General features: G+C 42.0%; 1 protein-coding gene across 1 annotated transcript; it reads left to right on the forward strand.

The window, feature by feature from the left end:
- Nucleotides 1-231: 231 nt before the first annotated feature.
- LOC110500049 (phenylalanine-4-hydroxylase) lies at nucleotides 232-17,575 on the forward strand. Its single transcript, XM_021577165.3, has 13 exons — nucleotides 232-451; nucleotides 1,654-1,770; nucleotides 7,233-7,416; nucleotides 8,609-8,697; nucleotides 9,283-9,350; nucleotides 9,806-10,002; nucleotides 10,101-10,236; nucleotides 10,509-10,578; nucleotides 12,483-12,539; nucleotides 12,649-12,744; nucleotides 15,859-15,992; nucleotides 16,137-16,252; nucleotides 16,689-17,575. Exons 1-13 carry the CDS (start codon nucleotides 392-394, stop codon nucleotides 16,730-16,732), a joined length of 1,368 nt encoding a protein of 455 aa, XP_021432840.3. The 5' UTR covers nucleotides 232-391; the 3' UTR covers nucleotides 16,733-17,575.
- Nucleotides 17,576-17,998: the final 423 nt, after the last annotated feature.

Consider the following 17,998-nt stretch of genomic DNA (forward strand, 5'->3'; position numbering starts at 1 on the left):
GAATGCATTGACCATCCTCTTCATCAATATACCTAAGTCATATTCATCTGTTACATCGCAGGGAAGTCCTGTGGGTGGAGGCTTGGTTATGGTTACGAAACGTTGATTCTGAACATTTACTCAGCCACCTCTACCCCAGCGCTAGACAATAAGAACCAGGTGTGCCAATATAGCAAAGAACAAAATGTGCCAATATAGCAGTTTCATAACGTCATGGCTCCATAGGGCTATACTCATTCGCGTGACAGGGATACAAACCATAAGGGGGTGTGGTGTCAGGTGGGACAAGATGAATGGCTGAAGTTGAACTTGAGCTGCTCAAACAAATTCGACCAAAGCACACACATTCAGCATCGGTAGTTACATACCTGCGCAACGAGAAGACTGGAGGATGGACGCGGCATACAAAAATATTAACGGGGACTATCCCACACCGGACAATGGCAAAGAGGTAAGCAATATTAAACATAAAATATAGTGTAAACAATCATATTAAATGTTTAAGAACATACATTTATGAACTTGTTTTTCACTAATAATATAATGGTGATGACAATATGTTATAATGTTGAATGAGTAATATAAATTTATAAACGTATTGACTTATAATACTAGAATGATGATAACTGAGGGTTTTATGATTCTATTCATTTAATATAGCCATATCATTATTATTGTGCAGTAAATTCCATGTCACGAGATAGGGAAGGGAACAGGTATATTTGGCATTGGACAAACCCCCTTTAAAACGTGCTATTGTATAAAGTCACAGTGTCATTTGGTGAAACGGCTATTAGAATGGCAGCTATGTTGTTCATTGTCCAGCTACTGTATGTTGTTCACTGTGGATGGAATTTTCTAGTCGGCGGAATGGCAACACAGACTAGACTATTGTAAACATCTCATAGTCATTGTGAATCATGTTAAAAGGTCAGTGACTATGAATCCATGCAGGAATGTGTGTGATAAATATATGTATAGATGTTTTTAATCTGATCTCGAAAAGGGGTGCACAGTTTAACATCAGCTTTTGCTTGAGAGGTAATGATAAAATGTTTATTGTTTGTTAATTCATCACAATAATGGACTGTGGAGATTCTAAATGGATAGAATCCCAATAAACAGCGAAGTTCAAGGAATTGTGGACGTCGAGGTATTTGTGCTGAGTAGAGATAAATAGTCGATTTGGATGAGATGGTGTCAGGGGTCATTACTACAAAAGGTCAGAGGGGAAAGGTGTGAAAGCTTTGCGCTTTAAGAGGTAAGTCTTTTAGAATACGCAAAATAACCTGGGTTCTATAACCACAGCCCACACACAAACACCAAACATGATTTTTCATTGTGAGTGATACTTTCATTCATGGATTAAATTAACACAATCCTAATGATATAATGCATATTTGTTCTGTTTGATCTACCTGGATTCCAATCAGGTTTGTGGGTCAGATTGTGGAGGCTCAGTCATTAGGGAGTGGGCGACGTGTTTGCGGTTCGGCTAATCAGAGAGCGAAAGAGTGAGAGGGCATAAAGGAAGAGAAATAGCCGTGTAGTTGAGGTAATGCCAAGGGTCACCACGCCACGGAATGTGTGCAGTGGTAAGGTCCAGCCCCGGGGGTCATAAGTAAAATTGCTGTGAGTCTTGTCTGGTTGCAGAGGAAAGGCTCCATGTACCTGGAGGAAGAGACCAGTGCCAAGGCGGGGGTGCTGTCCTGCTTCTTCTCCCTGAAGGAGGAGGTTGGGGCGCTGGCCAAAGCCCTCAGGCTGTTTGAGGTAAATCACTCAACATAACCGTGAACATGAATGTACACAGTAAAAACAAACAATCTTACATGTGCAGTAATGTACTGTAGTCACACACATGCAAAGTAGTGTTCAATCTTTATTCTGAAATGCTCTGATGTGTTTGTCCAATGAGTCATGGGTCCAATGAGTCATGGGTCAAGGACAAATAAGAAGTAAAAAACCTGGAAAGCTAAAAAAAAAAGAAATTAAAAGCTGAAAGCAGTAATAGCTGAAAAAGCTGTGAAAGCAGTAATAGCTGTAAAAGCTGCAAAAGCTGTAAAAAGCTGTAAAAAGCTGAAATAGCTGTAAAAGCTGTAAAAGCTGTAAAAGCTGTAAAAGCTGTAAAAGCTGTAAAAGCTGTAAAAGCTGAAAAAGCTGTAAAAGCTGAAATAGCTGTAAAAGCTGTAAAAGCTGAAATAGCTGAAATAGCTGTAAAAGCTGTAAAAGCTGTAAAAGCTGTAAAAGCTGAAAAAGCTGTAAAAGCTGAAATAGCTGTAAAAGCTGTAAAAGCTGAAATAGCTGAAATAGCTGTAAAAGCTGCAAAAAGCTGAAATAGCTGAAATAGCTGTAAAAGCTGTAAAAGCTGTAAAAGCTGAAAAAGCTGTAAAAGCTGAAAAAGCTGAAATAGCTGTAAAAGCTGTAAAAGCTGAAATAGCTGCAAAAGCTGTAAAAGCTGCAAAAGCTGTAAAAGCTGAAAAAGCTGTAAAAGCTAAAATAGCTGTAAAACCTGAAATAGCTGTAAAAGCTAAAATAGCTGTAAAAGCTGAAATAGCTGTAAAAGCTGTAAAAGCTGAAAAAGCTGTAAAAGCTGAAAAAGCTGTAAAAGCTAAAATAGCTGTAAAACCTGAAATAGCTGTAAAAGCTAAAATAGCTGTAAAACCTGAAATAGCTTTCTTATTATTGATTTAATCTGTATTTAACTTTAAAAGCTAGATGTTGAAATAGTTTCTGTAGGAGAGAAAGAGAGGTGAGTATGAGGCTGTTGTTCAGTACAAGCACAACAACAGGCTATAAGCAAACGATCAGGTGTTTTTATCCATGTCATACCATGCGTACCAAATATGAATAAAACAGATGGAAAAAGACTAATCCACAGTATCTTCAGAGAGTCAACTTCACAGCTGTGTCCTGGACCAGGAAAACGGCTTCGTCACTCCTTCAGGAGGACAGTTATTTTTTTACATTGGAGTCATTCAGCAGACACTCTAATCCAGAGCCTTTTACAGTAGCGAGGGAATACATTTTCATACATGCATTCATATTGGTTTCCTGTGGGAATCCAACCCACAACCCTGATGTTGCAAGCGCCATGCTCTACCAATGAGCTCTACGGGACCATTTATCACTAGCAACTTTAGGGAGGTAACGATCATGCCCATAAAAATCAGAGAGACTAAAAGATCAGACAGGTTTACTAGCTGCCATTTGTCAGTCCAGGGGACCAATTTAAAGAGACAGCCAGGGCTTCACACTGAGTTAGCCAGACCTTCCCTCGTTTCCCTTCTCTCCAGCCATGTAAGAATTTACAAGGTACGCAACCAAACACGCTTCATAAGACAGCATGTTTCCAGTTAGCTCCAGATGTTCGAGGTTACTGACCATCCTCCTGCATCCGGGTACCTGCCTCGGTAAAGAACCCGTGTCTGACTGAATACAGTACATAGCTCCCCCCAGTAGGAGTATATCCTACCCTAGAGCCTGCTGTATTTTAATGTGTACAGCTCTGTGTCCGATTGAAACAGGCTCTCTCATACATATAGACAAGTTGGTTAAATCTCTATGCAGGCTCCTGCAACAGAGGCCAAGGTCATGGAAAATAATGCTCCACCATTAGATGCTACCAGTAAATGCACTGTACGTGAACTACTGCACCCCTATGAAGTATGAATACTGGACATTTCCCTGGGGCAGAATTTACATGAACATTTAACTAGCCAAATGTTAGTGGAGAGTTTCCAGCAGGGTGTGAAGGAGTTGGAGGTACATAATGTATCATTCAAGTCCCAGGCTTTAGGTTGGTGCAGTAGGTTCCCTCTACCTCTGGGCAAAAAGTGTTTGTCAACATTGTTTCCTTGTTATTTCGGAATCAAAATGATACCATTGCACCATCATGGATGATGCTGTAGCTGTCTTAACACATACATATTGAACATTGCTGTGTCACTTTAACCCAAGACCTTTCAACCAGGGTTCAAGGTTTGGTCTATTTGAAATATTTTGAGTTTGTTGACTCAATCAAATATTAACCAAAATGTGGTTGTTGATCTGACGTCTTTGTCCAATGTGCTGGTTGCCCAATGTATTAGTAGCCAATGTTGTTAATGTAGGTTACTGAATTTAGAGTTGAGGGGATGTAAGCCTGACAGTGTAGATTTACGGCTCTATGGTAACTGTTAGTGTGATGACATATTTATCTTAGATATCAACGGGAGCAGCTGTGGACACAATCGTTCCAGGCCACTCTTTGATCCACAATGCAGGCTGAGGTTTCTGTTTTTGAAATAGTCAAACAGACTGGAAGACACCCATCCGACCCCAAAATGGTCACCAGTTATGGCTACTCCATTCATTTAACCATGTTGTGTTGTTGCCACCAGCAACAGTTGACCCTGTACCAAGGTGCATTGTTTTTTTGATTTTGTGTTGACTTAAACGACTGTGTACTTCGTAGCACCCAGTCAGGACTGTTCAGCAGCACATCCATTGTTTCACCTTCGACGATGAAGTGCTATCAAAGTTTAATGTCCTAGTGGTCAAAACAGAATTGGATTGTCTTGTGCCTCACTTGTAGGGGAGAGCGGGGTAAGTTGTGTCAAAGGGTTAGTTGAGCCACCCCTTGTTTCTAAGAAACCACACAATTAATCATCTGACCAAATATTTAGGAAGAGGTCATCATTTCATGGAGTCTTGTGAAGGAAGAAACCACATGGAAAAAGTGGCAAGTTAGGTCCAAAAAACTGAAAATAAATTAATTTAGTGTGCTATACGTTTCATGATGCTTGAATCGAAACCAAAGTAGATGGTTTTATACATCAGTTGGGGTCTCTATAAACTTCACACGAGGTTCTAAACCTAGCTTGAAAGTTCATCCTTGTAGCTATGTTGGCTAATTTAGACAAAATGTTTGCCTTGGAGTAAGTTGAGAAAATGGACATAGGATAAGTAGAGCCAATGGTTACCATTCTCCATACAAATGATTCAAGTTGGTCAGTTGTATGCATAATATGCCCGCAATAGGTCATGCATATGAACTCAAGATATTGCATTTGTATTGTTACAGAGCAGACATCCTCATGTCCCGTGTATACAAATGCAAAACAATCAGGGGTCTAGCTAGCCCCCTTGAGGTTCTTGAGAGAGCAGCCAACGGAGTGAGAGAGGGGAAGTCCATTCGATCAACAGCAATGGATGAAGAAAATAGACTGAATGACAATAGACTGAATGACAATAGACTGAATGACAATAGACTGAATGACACTGAAGAGGTACATTGACAAGAAAAGAAAACTAACATGTTCCTTGTGAAAGAGAGGCTATGACAGAGTAGCAGAGGCACACGAGGTCTTATCTGATTGACATGGAGGCTGAGCTTGATAAACATATCAAGAATTTCGCAGAACAGTTTCATGGGCCTAATCGCCTCAAAAGAACTTGCCTACGAATTGGTACATGGAAACAACATCCCTGTCCCAGACAACTAGTCAAGAAATGGAAGGGTTAGTGATTTTGTACAGAGAGATCTATATCTGAAAGTAGGCATACATTTAAATATACAATATACCACATCCCCATTCCATGAATTAAACTTTGACCTTCCATTCCCATCACCCACTCACCCTGTCCCTATTTTCAACCTGCCCAGGGTAAGTTGTGCCAAGAGACCACTTTTTTTTTGGGGGGGGGAGGGGGGGGGGGGGGGGCAAGCCGTTTTCAGAACTGTTATGAATTCTGATTATTTCCAGGGACACACACCATCCTGAAATATATGTAGATATCTTTGTTAGAAAGAATACTATATTTCCCTTGATGTTGTGATGCTGAATGTAAATAACAGCTCAACTTACCCCACTCTCCCCTACAGATTAAAATAAAAATTCTTAATGCGTGTTTGTGGAGATGTGTGAGATCAATAAGTATCTTCCAATGTAAACATGAGAAGCTCCTCTGCACCTATGAGCTCTCATTCCCCAGATCCACCCCCTACTCCGCCCCCATCTCCCTGTAAAACCCAAAACCTATCCACCATCAGACCAAGTTTTAGTCCAATCACTTTCCAGCATCCACACCCTCCTTTTCTATAAAAACAGGTCACGTTACCCTGAAAACCATCAACATCAGTTGGCACCCCGCCCTGTAGAGCACCTCTCAGTCATCAGTGGGAAGACAGGATCATATGCATGGTTTAGGAATACAATGTTCCCATATGGCTTTATGTATGTGGAGTGAAACATCGAAGGCATCCAAGTAGAAACCATCATCATTTGAATGTGAGAAACTGAAAATGACAGCTCAAGTAGGAAGGACCGAATACAAAGGAATCTTTTACATTTGCTCCATATATCCATATTACCAGCTGCATAATCAGCATCATTCATACCCATGTACATTTACAGTATTCATTTGGAGTCAAGAAGTCCTCCTATGCAGTTCCAGTCCCCAGCTACATCTCACTAACTCCCTGTTTATCCCTCTGAAACACCAGCCCATGTGATGTGGGTTGGATGACATGTGAGGAGTTAATTCCTAGCATCAGTAAGCTTGTCATGACCGGACCAAGGCCTTAGCCCATACAGGGCACGGGAAGGATTAATGTCACTCACACGAGGCCTTGTGGTAGACATTCATTCCTCTTCAAAAGTCACCAGGAGCATAGCGACATCCCTAGGAAGTACACAAATCTACCCAAACGACCCATAGAGGCCCTGGGTCCACATTAACTGGGCGGGGGGCATATTTTGGAGCGTTGTTTTGTAACTAAATGCTGTTGGATGTTGAAACAACAGCAGATTCATATTGTTGTTGTGCAAGCCCTTTCAAATGCTACCACAGCTCACGTCCTGGCTCTAGTCGGTTCTATAACATCCAGCCCACAGTTAATTATCTGGGTGATTGTTTAGTGGTGTACTGTTCTGTCCTAAGGGCATGGTCGACTCCACAAAGCCTGTCAAATGACCACTGTTTGGATGTGCACTTGGCGCCCTCTAGTGGTATGCTAAGTCCACACACAGTATTTCCAGTGCTGGATCGTCATGAGTTGAATCACAGGTTTTTAAACTAGTTTTTCAAAGATGTAACCTAACTTTTAAATAATGCTTTTAAAGTAAATATACAAAACAAAATAACCAAAGAAATAAAGTGATTTACAAGATCTAATAGCAGGAATGAACCACCCAGCTATCACACAGAATTTACAGAGCTACATGGCTTCTCCTCTGTCTCTGACTCAACAGGAGAAGGGCATCAACCTGATGCACATCGAGTCTCGCCCGTCGCGACTGAACAACCAGGAGTTTGAGTTCTTCATCAGCGTGGACACCAGCTACTCCAAGTCCCTGGACGAGGTCATCGACGGCCTGCGCACCGAGATCAGTGGCCACGTGCACGAGCTCTCACGCAACAAACAGAAGGACACAGGTGTGTGTATCAGGATTGGGGTTAATTCCAACTCTCGGCAACACTTTTTCATTAGGAATATTTGGAATACAGAATTACTTTTTGAATTGACTAGAGTTGAAATGGAATTCATCCTAATCCTGGTGTGAATGAGTGTATGTATATGGAAAGATATTATCAATCTAGATATGCATATAACATATTAGAAACCATGACTGAAAGTTTTAAAAACCATGACTGATTAAAATCATGACTATTAAATCATTATTTTAAGTGTACTTAACAATAATTATATGATGATATATTTGTGTCTAGGAGGGAGAAGGGGGAAGTAGATAAAGCCTGTGTGTGTGTGTCACATGATCTGAACTTTGGGTGGCGCTTTAGCAGGCCACCAGCCAGACTGTCTAATGAGGTGATGAGCGTCGCCGCGGAGACGGATGGCCTGTCCCTCACATCCAGCCTCCTTTATTAGTTGTTTCCACAATGACATTAGTTTAGTTACTGGGCACCAACTGGCCTGGCTGCAAACAGAGGAGCCCAGTGTCACCGACTGTCACAGAACAGACTGCCTCTATCACAGACCCAGAGGAGGGAAACCCGAACAGGGTCATCGCTCATCCCGGACAGATAGACAGGGCCACCACCAAACCCCCTCTGCCTAGCCCTATCGTCTACTGGACAGGGCGACAGGTTAATGTGTGATTGGTGGATATTAGAGATATTTATGGTCTGAGATGGAGACAGGCGGTTTTGAGAGGAGTTTGGTGGAGTCCCATTGTTCTCCTAGCCTCAGGCTGGACCACACGGCCTCGATTTAGATTAATGGTCGACGTCCAGTACTTCTAACTGTCATAAATGAGCCAATGGGTGACCTCCTCTGGTGCTCTGTTCACTGTCAACATGGTTACTGGATAGTGTTCTATCCCAATACAAAGCACCCTGCAGGCAAATCCCCCACAAAGCCATCCACATCAATATTAATTTGGGCTTCACTTGTTTCAATCAATTTACATTTTGGAACTGGACATTGAACACAAGGCAGATATACTACAGACAATTGTAAATATGACTAAATTGTAGTTTTCTACATCTCAAGAAGTTATGAAACCACTGTTTCGACTGGTTTTACTCTGGTCTGTTTTGGCCATGTATATATCTATTTGTCACATTCACCTGAACTGGGTAATGAGGAGATTCCCCCGTCCCACAGTTCCATGGTTCCCCAATGACATCCAGGACTTGGATCGCTTTGCCAACCAGATTCTGAGCTACGGATCTGAGCTGGATTCTGATCACCCTGTAAGGATCAACCATTTATTACTGTCTGTTTACATCCTACACACTGTGTACTGGGTGTCTGCTTTGTATTGTATGTGTATCTGCATTGTTGGGAAGGGCCCGTAAGTTAACATTTCACTGTTAGGTCACACTTGTTATACGAAGCGTGTGACAATTACTATTTCATTTGATTTGTGTGTGTGTGCGTGTACATACGTAGGTACATGTGTGTGTGCATGTGCACCCACACGTGTGTTTTATGAAAGACTCAAATCGTGATGAGTCCCCACTCTGCTATCTATTCTAATGGAAACTCTCTAGGGCCCCAAATTGATGTCATTGCTTTAATTGAGCCCCTATAATTATAGATAATTGCTCCCTTTTGCCACCGCCTTTAAAGTGAAATGTATTCCTCATGAGCAGCATACATTCTACAAAGGCCTCATTTGAATATGTGTTTCCAGCCAGGGCTCTCAGCAGAGTGGGAGAGTATGATGCTGTCAAAGAGTCCAAGTAGTCCTAGCTGAGGATTTACACACTATATACAGGGCCAGGCAGTGATCATAAATGAGATCTAACATTGATTACTTCTGTCTTTCACTCCAGGGCTTCACAGACCCAGTGTACAGAACCAGGAGGAAGGAGTTTGCCGACATTGCCTACAGCTACAGACAGTAACTATCCATCCATCCAGACTAGAATACTTTTTCTCTTGGGCTCTAGAACTTTTTCTCTTGGGTTCTAGCTTCTAGAACCTACTAGAAGTGATCTATGTCCCTCTCCTCCAGCCTCATTTCAGTCCCCGCTTGGCCTTTTATTGAAAATGACCACAAACAAAAAGGGACAAATTACAGAGGGGGCAGTGGTGGATTTGAAGCCTCTAGCTTTGTTCGCATAATTGAGACTTCATTATTCCTAGGAACTACAAAGAGCGCCAGCCCCAATGAAAACGCCCTCACAGGAAGCTCACATTTACATAGCAGTGGGACCTTGGTAGAATAATGAAGTGAATCCACTCACTGATCCCCCCCATCCATCCTCCCTCACCAAATAGGGACTGTGTGTCTGTGTATAGAATAACATATTACACACAAGTGTGTTTTAACAACAGTGTGTCTCTCTGTTTCAGTGGCCAGGTCATTCCCAAGGTGGAGTACACAGCAGAGGAGAAGGCCACATGGAGCACAGTGTTCAATGAGCTGAAGACTCTGTACCCCACGCACGCCTGCCGCGAGCACAACCGTGTGTTCCCCCTGCTGGAGCAGTACTGCGGCTATAGGCAGGACAACATCCCCCAGCTGGAGGACATCTCATGCTACCTGCAGTGTAAAGACAACCGATCCTGCCTAAGTGCCCCACTTCCTCTGCTTCTATCAGCGTCCCACATACACTGACATGGTACCCTCCCCTCCTCTCTGTTTTAGCGTGCACAGGTTTTCGGCTGCGCCCAGTGGCTGGCCTGCTCTCCTCTCGGGATTTCCTGGCTGGTCTGGCCTTCCGAGTCTTCCACTCTACACAGTACATCCGGCACCAATCCAAGCCCATGTACACACCTGAGCCGTAAGTGTCACCCTCATCATTTTAAGGGGAAAAAAACATCAAAAACATAACATTGCCATGGTATGTTTTATGGACCGTCCGATTTTCGTCATTTTCGCCCGTTTCCACACATATAGAATCGGTTGGTACTCGGTTTGCAAATTACGGCACCCTGTTAAGTATTTTCGGCCGGCAAACACCACTGTTGTGTCCGTGCCTTTATATAGGTATCACACCCCACCTTGGGACCAGTTGAATATGTTCTACACTCATTGACTTACATCTCTCCACAGGGATATCTGCCATGAACTCCTGGGCCATGTTCCTCTGTTTGCTGACCCCACCTTTGCCCAATTCTCACAGGTAAAGAACACAAGAGGACATTAACTTTCTTTAACCCCTGCTGGTATCATAACTTCAGAGAACTATCGTTGGCGTGAAAAAGGGTCCCACTTTAAAGATCAGCTTCAAACACAGTCATGCTAGTCATAATGTTGAAGAGGATTGAGGAGAATGCCATGCAACTGTACTGCATGTGTCAGTTTTTCTCTAATATTGGTTTTACTCCTGTAGAACGCTTTCATCTGTGTTACAGCACAATATCCTGAAGCAGATACAGTTGAAGTCAGAAGTTTACATACACTTAGGTTGGAGTCATTAAAACTCGTTTTTCAACCACTCCACAAATTTCTTGTTAACAAACTGTTAGGACATCTACTTTGTGCATGACACAAGTAGTTTTTCCAACAATTGTTTACAGACATATTATTCACTGTATCACAATTCCAGTGGGTCAGAAGTTTACATACACTAAAATGACTGTGCCTTTAAATAGCTTGGAAAATTCCAGAAAATGATGTCATGGCTTTAGAAGCTTCTGGTAGGCTAATTGACATCATTTGAGTCAATTGGAGGTGTACCTGTGGATGTATTTCAAGGCCTACCTTCAAACTCAGTGCCTCTTTGCTTGACATCATGGGAAAATCAAAAGACATCAGCCAAGAACTCAGAAGAAAAATGGTGGACCTCCACAATTCTGGTTCATCCTTGGGAGCAATTTCCAAACGCCTGAAGGTACCACGTTCATCTGTACAAACAATAGTACGCAAGTATAAACACCATGGGACCACGCAGCCATCACACCGCTCAGGAAGGAGAGGCATTCTGTCTCCTAGAGATGAACGTACTTTAGTGCGAAAAGTGCAAATCAATCCCAGAACAACAGCAAAGGACCTTGTGAAGATGCTGGAGGAAACAGGTGCAAAAGCATCTTTATCCACAGTAAAACGAGTCCTATATCGACATAACCTGAAAGGCTGCTCAGCAAGGAAGAAGCCACTGCTCCAAAACCGCCATAAAAAAAGCCAGACTACGGTTTGCAACTGCACATGAGGACAAAGATCGTACTTTTTGGAGAAATGTCATCTGGTCTGATGAAACAAAAATATAACTGTTTGGCCATAATGACCGTCGTTATGTTTGAAGGAAAAAGGGGGAGGCTTGCAAGCCGAAGAACACCATCCCAACCGTGAAGCACGGGGGTGGCAGCATCATGTTGTGGGGGTGCTTTGCTGCAGGAGGGACTGGTGCACTTCACAAAATAGATGGCATCATGAGGGAGGAAAAGTATGTGGATATATTGAAGCAACTTCTCAAGACATCAGTCAGGAAGTTAAAGCTTGGTCGCAAATGGATCTTCCAATTGGACAATGACCCAAAGCATACTTCCAAAGTTGTGGCAAAATGGCTTAAGGGCAACAATGTCAAGGTATTGGAGTGGCCATAACAAAGCCCTGACCTCAATCCTATAGAAAATTTGTGGGTAGAACTGAAAAAGCATGTGCGAGCAAGGAGGTCTGCAAACCTGACTCAGTTACACCAGCTCTGTCAGTAGAAATGGGCCAAAATTCACCCAACTTATTGTGGGAAGCTTATGGAAGGCTACCTGAAACATTTGACCCAAGTTAAACAATTTAAAGGCAATAGTACCAAATACTAATTGAGTGTATGTAAAGTTCTGACACACTGGGAATGTGATTAAATAAATAAAAGCTGAAATAAATAACTATTTCTGCTATTATTCTGACATTTCACATTCTTATAATAAGGTGGTGATTCTAACTGACCTAAGACAGGGAATTTTTACTAGGATTAAATGTCAGGAATTGTGAAACTGAGTTTAAAATGTATTTGGCTAAGGTGTATGTAAACTTCCGACTTAAACTGTATGGACAATAACATTATTTATTTGACGCTATTCTGAACAGGAAATCGGTCTGGCTTCCCTGGGTGCCCCCGACGAGTACATTGAGAGGCTTGCTACTGTAAGTATCTCAGACGGCTGTAGTTGATGTTGTGAGACGACTCCTGATACCAGAGGAAGGCAAAACGATATTGAATATGTGATGAGCCCTTGTGTCTGCCTATCCACAGGTCTATTGGTTCACAGTGGAGTTTGGCCTCTGCAAGCAGGGCTCTGAGATCAAGGCCTATGGAGCTGGCCTTCTCTCATCATTTGGAGAGCTGCAGGTATTTACATTGCATTTACACCTTCCAGAGCGACTTACAATGACAAATAGATGCTAGAAGCAGCCATAGTGGTCACATGTTGGGAATCTTCACAACAGAACAATTCTGGTGCCGACAGAGATGGCCGCCTCGCTTCGCATTCCTAGGAAACTATGTAGTATTTTGTTTTTTTACGTGTTATTTCTTACATTGGGACCCCAGGTAATCTTAGGTTTTATTACATACAGTCGGGAGGAACTATTGGATATAAGAGCAACGTCAACTCACCATCATTACGATTAGGAATACGACTTTCCTGAAGCAGATCCTCAGTTTTGCCGGCACATCGCGCACTTCTCCCGAGCATACTACTGGCCAATGTCCAGTCTCTTGACAACAAGGTAGATGAAATCCGAGCAAGGGTAGCATTCCAGAGAGACATACGAGACTAACGTTCTTTGCTTCACAGAAACATGGCTCACTCGAGAGACGCTATCGGAGTCGGTGCAGCCAGCTGGTTTCTTCATGCATCTCGCTGACAGAAACAAGCATCTTTCTGGTAAAAAGAAGGGAGGGGTATGCCTTATGATTAACGAGACGTGGTGTGATCATAACAACATACAGGAACTCAAGTCCTTCTGTTCCCATGACTTAGAATTCCTCACAATCAAATGTCGACCGCATTATCTACAAAGAGAATTCTCTTCGATTATAATCACAGCCGCATATATTCCCCCCCAAGCAGACACATCGATGGCCCTGAACGAACTTCATTTGACTCTATGTAAACTGGAAACCACATATCCTGAGGCTGCATTCATTGTAGCTGGGGATTAGAACAAGACTAATCTGAAAACAAGACTCCCTAAATTCTATCAGCATATCGATTGTGCAACCAGGGCTGGTAAAACCCTGGATCATTGTTATTTTAACTTCCGCAACGCATATAAGGCCCTCCCCCACCCTCCTTTCGGAAAAGCTGACCACGACTCCATTTTGTTGCTTCCAGCCTATAGACAGAAACTAAAATAGGAAGCTCCCGCACTGAGGTCTGTTCAACGCTGGTCCGGCCAATCTGATTCCATGCTTCAAGATTGCTTCGATCACGTGGACTGGGATATGTTCCGCATTGCGTCAAACAACAACATTGACGAATACGCTGATTCTGTGAGCAAGTTTATTAGCAAGTGCATCGGCGATGTCGTACCCACAGCAACTATTAAAATATTCCCAAACCAGAAACCGTGGATTGATGGCAGCATTTGAACGAAACTGAAAGTGCGAACCACTGCTTTTAAATCAGGGCAAGGTGACCGGAAACATGACCGAATACAAACAGCGTAGCTATTCCCTCTGCAAGGCAATCAAACAAGCTAAGCGTCAGTAGAGACAAAGTAGAGTCGCAATTCAACGGCTCAGACACAAGAGATATGTGGCAGGGTCTATAGTCAATCACGGATTACAAAACTAAAACCAGCCCAGTCGCGGACCAGGATGTCTTGCTCCCAGACAGACTAAACAACTCCTTTGCTTGCTCCTGTACTCCCTGTTCATCCACAACTGCGTGGCAATGCACGCCTCCAACTCAATCATCAAGTTAGCAGATGACACTACAGTGGTAGGCTTGATTACCAACAATGAAGAGACGCCCTACAGGGAGGAGGTGAGGGCCCTCGGAGTGTGGTGTCAGGAAAATAACCCCACACTCAACGTCAACAAAACAAAGGAGATGATCGTGGACTTCAGGAAACAGCAGAGGGAGCACCCCCCTATCCGCATTGACGGGACAGTAGTGGAGAAGGTAGTAAGTTAAGTTCCTTGGCGTACACATCACGGACAAACTGAATTGGTCCACCCACACAGACAGCGTGGTGAAGAAGCCTCAGAGACGCCTCTTCAACCTCAGGAGGCTGAAGAAATTTGGCTTGTCACCAAAAGCACACAAACTTTTACAGATGCACAATCAAGAGCATCCTGTCGGGCTATATCACCGCCTGGTACGGCAACTGCTCCACCCACAACTGTAAGGCTCTCCAAAGGGTAGTGAGGTCTGCACAACGCATCACCAGGGGCAAACTACCTGCCCTCCAGGACACCTACACCACCCGATGTCACAGGAAGGCCATAAGGATCAACAACCACCCGAGCCACTGCCTGTTAACCCCGCTATCATCCAGAAGGCGAGGTCAGTACAGGTGCATCAAAGCAGGGACCGAGAGACTGAAAAACAGCTTCAATCTCAAGGCCATCAGACTGTTAAACAGCCACCACTAACATTGAGTGGCTACTGGCAACACACTGACTCAACTCCAGCCACTTTAATAATGTAAAAATGGATGAAAAATGTATCACTAGCCACTTTAAACAATGCCACTTCATATAATGTTTACATACCCTACATTACTCATCTCATATGTATATACTGTACCCGATACCACCATCTTCTGCATCTTGCCTATGCCATTCTGTACCATCACTCATATTTTTATGTACATATTCTTCATTCCTTTACACTTGTGTGTGTATAAGGTAGTTGTTGTGAAATTGTTAGGTTAGATTACTCGTTGGTTATTACTGCATTGTTGGAAGTAGAAGCACAAACATTTCGCTACACTCACATTAACATCTGCTAAACATGTGTATGTGACAAATAAAATTTGATTTGGTTGCCATTTAGCCATGTGGCTATTTTTGCGAGGGTGTCTTTCATTACCTGTTTTTATGCTCACGTACGCAGGCCTCCTTTCTGCAGTTCTAATATAAACAAATCCCTATGAGGTAGCCCAGTGGGCTGTCAGTCAGCAGCATCGCATTAGTCGAATTGAAGACTGTTCTCAGGGCAGACCTGGTTGTAGCTAGATATGTCAGGGACAGTTCTAATCTTAACCTAATTCTCCAAACCTGCCAGGTAAGTTCTCCTAACCTGCTACGAAAAGTAACTTCCACTAGTCAAAACCGTCAGACCTGCCCTGATACCAATCTTGGTTTCCACTAATGCGATACAGCTGTCAATCAGTTTGTTAGATTCATGACAGTGGTGCATCTCCCATGACAGTGGTGCATCTCCCATAGGTGGGGATTAGAGTTGGAGTCAAACTCTGGAATAACATTTGACTGTTTTGAATTGTTTTACAGTACTCTTTGACAGACAAGCCCAAGATTCAACCATTTGACCCTGCAAAGACCAGCCTCCAGAAGTACCCAATCACTGAGTTCCAACCCGTTTACTTTGTTGCAGAGAGCTTTGATGACGCCAAAGAGAGAGTCAGGTAATATTTAACATCTGCACAATATTAAACGTTAATTATGTCACATTCATTCACTGCATTTGCTTTGGAACTCTGGATCTTTATATCGCAATATATAGATTCACATTTTCAATTGAAAGTCCTATGTTATGACTCTTTATACAGGAAATTTGCCGACACCATCCCCAGGCCTTTCTCAGTGCGCTACAACGCGTACACCCAAAGCATTGAAGTCTTGGATAACACCCAGCAGCTGAGAAACCTGGCTGACAACATCAGTGGTGTGTGACATTTCTATGGAGTCCTCATAAAACTAACTTATCAATAACCCCTTATGCAAATACCAACATCAAGTACTATTGGAAATGGATTCAAATGAGATTTTCTACCAATTGTCATTTATATACACTGTGTGTAGTATATGCTATTTAGTGTACACTTTTATTCAAAGCGGCTTACAGTCATGCAGGCATACATTTTACATAAGGGTGGTCCTGGGAATCAAATCCAGTACTCTGGCATTGCAAGCACCATGATCTACCAACTGAGCTATAGAAGACCACGCTAGGATTTATTTTTGTCTTGCCTTTTACAAATTGAAAACATAGTTTAATGCAATACAATATCGGTATGAATGCCCAACTCCTACTGGAATTTAATGTTTCTTAATCTTCCACAGATTAACTACCTAATGTTATCATGTTGCTTTTATTTTAGGGGAAATTGGGATCTTGTGCAATGCCCTGCGGAAGATGGAGTAAGGAGACCACTTTGGAGACATCCTTCAATACTGATGTGCGCAATGATAGAATCTCAATGCATTTCATCAATCTTGTAGATTTCCATTATACTCTTTGTATTTATAATCTGTGTGCTTGTCCATTATAACATCTAATGCATTCTGCTTCATCTTTATATAAATTATTCATAAATACCTACTGCATCCCAGACACTAGTCATTTTAAGTAGAACATTTTCATTTTAGTCGTCAATATTAGAGGAGCACTCGCTCAATGAATCACACAGACATACTACTAGCCAATGAAAATGCACATCGAAATTAGTCACTCATTGTAAATATGAAGTTACATAAAACAAGTATTAACTTTAAATGAATTATTCGATAAGTGAGTGAGTTTTTCGTTAGATTTTTGTTAACACCAACAAGGAGAAGTATTATTTTAACATACCCTTTTCAGTATGTTCTAGAAATCCAACACCGCCACTACAGTATTGATAGGTTAACCGATGTCATTTTCTGTAACCAGCTGAGAGGGATAACATTGGAAGAGTGCTGTTCCAGAACAATTAGCTCAGGCTTTGAAGACGATCTAATTCGCACTTGAGTATTCTATCTATATTGGTTAAATCGCAAATAACAAAAATACATCCTTGCATTATGCTAGAAATAGCTAGGCCTATATAACACAATAAGGAAATGCAATGTGTATGTCCAGCATGTTAGAGAATGTGTTTGATTATATCCTGAATTCGGATTAATCCAAATGATCGACTGTTTTTCCATTCTTTACTATCACGTGTTTGTATAATATGCATGAAAATGTGTTATTAACTTGCCAAATAAATGTATGCTTAAAAGGTTATTTCAGATCAATTCTCAAAATAATTGTGTTTTATTATTATTATTAGGCTATAATTGATTGTGAGGACATATTTTGTATTAGAGTCTGTCAAAGTGCGTTTCAGCACCTTGGAGAGCATCCCAAGTCAGGGGGAAATAAATGTCCTGTTGCACCTGTTACAATTCAATGGAAAGAAAAATATATAGCCTAGAATAAATGTAAGTAAAACTCAATATTCATAATCTTATTTTGTAGGCTACAAAACGTTTTTCTCTCTCAATATATTAGGCCTATATGTGCTTTCATAAACTGTGTTTTATTCCATTAAAAGGTGATTGATTGGCTGTTATGACGCATAACACCTAAAAGTGAGACGTGTGCATTTGCGTAACTCATTTCCATAAAGAATTGTGTGGCACTGGGATATAAACCTGTCTCTCTGCT

The sequence above is a fragment of the Oncorhynchus mykiss genome, chromosome 21 (assembly GCF_057628025.1).
Source record: "Oncorhynchus mykiss isolate SJ-2025 chromosome 21, ASM5762802v1, whole genome shotgun sequence".
NCBI classification, from domain to species: Eukaryota; Metazoa; Chordata; class Actinopteri; order Salmoniformes; family Salmonidae; genus Oncorhynchus; species Oncorhynchus mykiss.

What these genes read in the sequence shown, in the direction of transcription:
- LOC110500049 (XM_021577165.3), top strand. Translation starts at nt 392, where the DNA reads ATGGACGCGGCATACAAAAATATTAACGGGGACTATCCCACACCGGAC. An exon ending in CACCGGACAATGGCAAAGAG is followed by an intron (nt 452 to 1,653) that starts GTAAGCAATATT and finishes GTCTGGTTGCAG; the next exon opens with AGGAAAGGCTCCATGTACCT. An exon ending in AAGCCCTCAGGCTGTTTGAG is followed by an intron (nt 1,771 to 7,232) that starts GTAAATCACTCA and finishes CTGACTCAACAG; the next exon opens with GAGAAGGGCATCAACCTGAT.